We start from the raw sequence: 4435 nt of genomic DNA, 5'->3' as shown, positions 1-4435 counted from the left end.
TACAGATACGTGAAAAATGTACTTAAGTAACAAAGTATTTGTACTTCGTTACATTCCACCACTGCTGATAGGTGATGAAGTGGAGATATTCAAAATCAATGGGCTCCCTACTGATTACAGCAGCCAGTCTATCCTTCTTAATAGCTGCCACCTAATTGATTCCTGCACGAGGGAAAAAAAATTGATATATATATATATATCAACAAGGAGATGAAGTGCAGATAGGCTACAGATAATTCAATGTTTGGGTAAAGAGGGCCTCATACCTGAACTCTAGAAAGGTGTTGCACAGTAGGCTATCGGTTTCATGTGCATCAGACTGAAAGGGATTATACATGTGGACACCTCAAAAAAATATTGTGTGCATGGCAACAGCACTGAAATAAATTTTGCAATGACTTACCGGAGGTTGTGTGCAGTCACTGCGGGGATTTTCCATACTGGAAATAAAAAGCAGCAAGAATGCACATTACAATGACAGTAACTTTTTATTTTATGTAAACATGTAAATTTCCTCTATTTATGGGTACCATTTAGTCCCAGATCTGCCATTTTGAGGACCCACAGGTGTTTCTAATGAATTGATTGCATTGTCTTTGAAGTCTATGAAATAGAGCCAATCAGACAAATGAAACAGCAGTGTGGGTATTCAAAAAGATGGGACTACATGAAAAATAAACCCATGAATTGAAGTCATGTAAAGATCTTTTGAACTCTAAAGTGTTTGCCATTAACGTTGGTTATAATTATAATGTGTTTCCTACAACTTTTAGAGACAATGATGGATGGACCGGCTGACGTGACCTGCCTGAACTAACGCGATGCTTAATATCTTGAGGATTAAGTCAGAAAATGTGAAAGTGATTGTGTTGCTCATTGTGACTTTAGCAGAAACTCAGTGCAGAAGTGAGTAAACTGACGGTTGAGGTGAATGTGTGGAGGAGGCGGAGCATTACTGACACTGACAGTCAATGACAGAAAACACACTTTTACATCAAGGGTGATTGAACTTCATCTGTTCATTTGTCTTCCATCACAAAATGCATCTCCACGTCTCCATTGCTCTTCTCTTCATTCTTCTCACTGAAGGTACAGAAAACATATACAGTATATTGAAGATATTCGGGATGTAAATGGGTCAATGAATGTTTATTTTCATTGTCATTTCAGGATTCTCTCAAGACTATTCTGAATATTATGACCTAGAATTTACATGTAACAAAACTTTGAGATGTTACGAGGAAGAGAGCAGGTGTGCGGGTTTAAGAAGAGTAGAATATATGGGTAAGTCAAGAGTGCACATTTACTTTTGTTGACCTTGAAAATATTTCTAAAATGATTGAACATCTTATATAAAATAATTTTAGAGGTATAATAATATGATATCAATGGTAAAAATATTTTAAGTCACACACACACACACACACACACACACACACACACACACACACATATATATATATATATATATATATATATATATATATATATATAACATATATAAACACAAAACGCATATATAAACACAAAACGCTCTGAAATAATTCCAAAAAAATACTTTCTGTATTTCATCCTATAGTCACCAAATGAACTGTTTTTGTATGGAACTTGGATTTGTAAAAATCTTATGAAAAATGTCTGGGTTTGTGATGAATGTCGTTCAATGCAAATACAATACACTTTAAATAATTAAATTAACTATCAAATTAGTGTCGTGCCATGTATTTTATGCAGTTTAAACCCAAGCTGTTACTTCATTCTTTCTTTTTCTGTTTTGTATTTAGCTGGTGTAAAGCATGAAACTATTGATGAAGCTTGTGTTAGAGCAAGTGAATGTAAAAGCTGGTCTTTTACTGCAACACACAAAAGAATTGAATATTCAGTCCAGTGCTGCGACACCGACATGTGCAATGACAGCCCTGCCCCAGGTATGCTTCTTTATTTAACCATGACCTAATGCCCATTTAAGTGTACCTATATACAGCTAGTTCTGGTTCTGGTTCTTGAATCTGATTGGCTGAGAACCCTTTCCATCCAACATATATATTCTACTCATATCACACGGGAACCAGTTTGTATCACTTCACAAGTATCTACTGGATCTACACAGGCAGCATTTCTCACAGTGAGCGACAATTGCGGAGGAGCAATTACACATTTTACAAATCTTATTGTGTCACGCGGATGTAGTTTTGAGAGGTTTTCTTTGTTTGTTTTGTTGAGTGTAGTGGTTGAAACATAGAGATAGATAGTGGCTATTGTATTGAAGTTTTCTGAGATGTGAGCTCCAGGCCATCAGCAGTCGTTCAGCTCTCATGTTCCCGCAGAGAAAAGCTTCATCTCGGCCAATCCTTCAGGAATTTACCTCTGGCTCTGATGTGTTAAACATGAGATGCAGTTCAGTTTGGGTGTATCTAACAGGCGATCTTTGGTCTTATTAATCTATTATTTGCTCAAGAAATTAATATTTTTCAACTAGAACGCTGCCTTTGTATTTTCAGAAAGTTAACTTTCTATTGTAAGGCTCATGATCCACAGCTGAGGAATTGTTGTTTGATTCCAGTGTTTCACAGAAATTAAAATGTTCTTTCTTTCACAGACTTGAACTCTCAACCCAATGGGAAGAAATGTTACTCTTGTAACTGGGAGGACTGCTCACTGACAGTGGATTGTATGGGGAATGAGAATCACTGCTTTACTGAAAATCGTAAGAATTGAGTGATGGATTAAGAAAATTAAATGGTTATTTTATCCTGTATTGCCATCAAAAGTGATTTATTTCTTTATATTGGATACTTCACTTTATACAATAATTCCAGACATGACAAGACCAGTTTAAATGTGTTGCTACGACACTTCAGTTTGCTTTCGGTTTTGATTTAACTCCTGTTTTTGTTTTTTTTAAACAGATAATTTTCCACACTCATCAGTGATGAAAGGATGTGCATCTGAATTTGCATGCGGGTCGCCAGGATGGATATTTGAACCTCGTGCTAAAGTCACATGTTGTGAGGGGAATCTGTGTAACGCTGTAGAGAGAGTCTCTCAGAGCTTCTTGTTTCTCTGCTGTTCTCTGATGTTTTACTTCCTCCTGAACTGAGTTCAGATTCTACAGAAAGACTCCACAGAAGCCAAATTACCACGCTTTACACTTAACCGTGGAAACACTGAACATAGTTTTGTTTATAAAAGTTTAAGGTTTATCAGAGTGCTGAAAATACTTAAATTCAACGGGTTTAAAAAAAAATGTTTTATAAATTTTGCACTAAAATTGTTATACTGATCTGATAATAAAATGTACAGAAAATTAAGTATTTTGAAATTTAAGCATTTTATTGGCCTCAGTCTTTTGGAACCCAGTGTGTGTTTTTAAATGCTAAACAAATACAACAAATTATTGCATTAATGTATTTAGACAACAACGAACATGTATAATATCCTATATAATTATAAAAAAAATAAATAAAAAAAAAGAACTATGCATGTCCAGACAGAGCCTCAGAGTTTAGATCAACATTAACAAATTATATTCTTTGAAATAAGCACAGACATTTACAAGAAACATAATGTATATTTACTCAGTGTTACACACACACACACACACACACACACACACACACACGTACACATTTGTTAAGTGAGGACATTGCATAGACTTCCATTGATTTAATATCAGGTTAAAGATATTTTCTATGGCCTAACCCAACTGCCCCTTAACTTACCCATCACACAAACATGTGCGAAACACTATTTAAATAAAAATGATTTCTAAGCTTTTTTAAACTAGTGTGGAGCAGTTAAATGTCCCTCACTAATCGGCTGTCATAATATTTCACTATAAGTGAGGATATTTGGCCCTCACAAGTATAACCAAAACATGATGGTTCTTGTCATGCTGGGGACTTTCTGTTGACTATATTTGCTCCTCAAGTCCCCTGTCTGCTTTGGCTGCCAGATCCAGTTCTTCCTGTTTTTACTGTGCTGTTTCATGTGGGATTTTCCCTTCCGGGGATTAATACAACGGGTTTTTGCTATGCTGCCAGGCACTGTTGTGTCTGAACCAAGCGGAAACATTCTAATCTGAAAAATGCTATATGGGGAGGCTGGAGCCGGTAGATATACGCCCCAAGCAGTTTTACGCCCCTGTTGTTCCTGATGCGTCCAGTAGGAGGAGAAGGAAATACGGTGAAATGACACTATATGGAGAGGCTGCAGACCTATGACCTACTGTAGAATTTATTATTTACATTTATTTATTTATAAACTGTTTTTATATACAGGAGACTGACTGATATAATAGTGTAATTGTGACACACAACCTAGACCACACCGGTGGATTGTATAATCGAAAGAAAAAAGAAAAACAAAACAAAAATCACTCATTTTCTTGCTACTTCATGTGATCAGCTTAATGTTTCAGAAAAAGACACAGCAC

At 35.9% G+C, this 4435-nt stretch overlaps 1 protein-coding gene across 1 annotated transcript; it reads left to right on the top strand.

The window, feature by feature from the left end:
• Nucleotides 1–638: 638 nt before the first annotated feature.
• Nucleotides 639–3443, top strand: LOC308706258 (phospholipase A2 inhibitor CNF). The gene is made up of 5 exons (XM_081391800.1): nucleotides 639–1089; nucleotides 1171–1284; nucleotides 1785–1928; nucleotides 2600–2707; nucleotides 2910–3443. Exons 1-5 carry the CDS (start codon nucleotides 1041–1043, stop codon nucleotides 3098–3100), a joined length of 606 nt encoding a protein of 201 aa, XP_081247926.1. The 5' UTR covers nucleotides 639–1040; the 3' UTR covers nucleotides 3101–3443.
• The last annotated feature ends 992 nt before the right edge of the window (nucleotides 3444–4435 follow it).

This window comes from Scardinius erythrophthalmus (assembly GCF_964197995.2).
Source record: "Scardinius erythrophthalmus genome assembly, chromosome: 1".
Classification (NCBI taxonomy): Eukaryota; Metazoa; Chordata; class Actinopteri; order Cypriniformes; family Leuciscidae; genus Scardinius; species Scardinius erythrophthalmus.
This window is presented reverse-complemented; position numbering and strand designations above follow the sequence as displayed.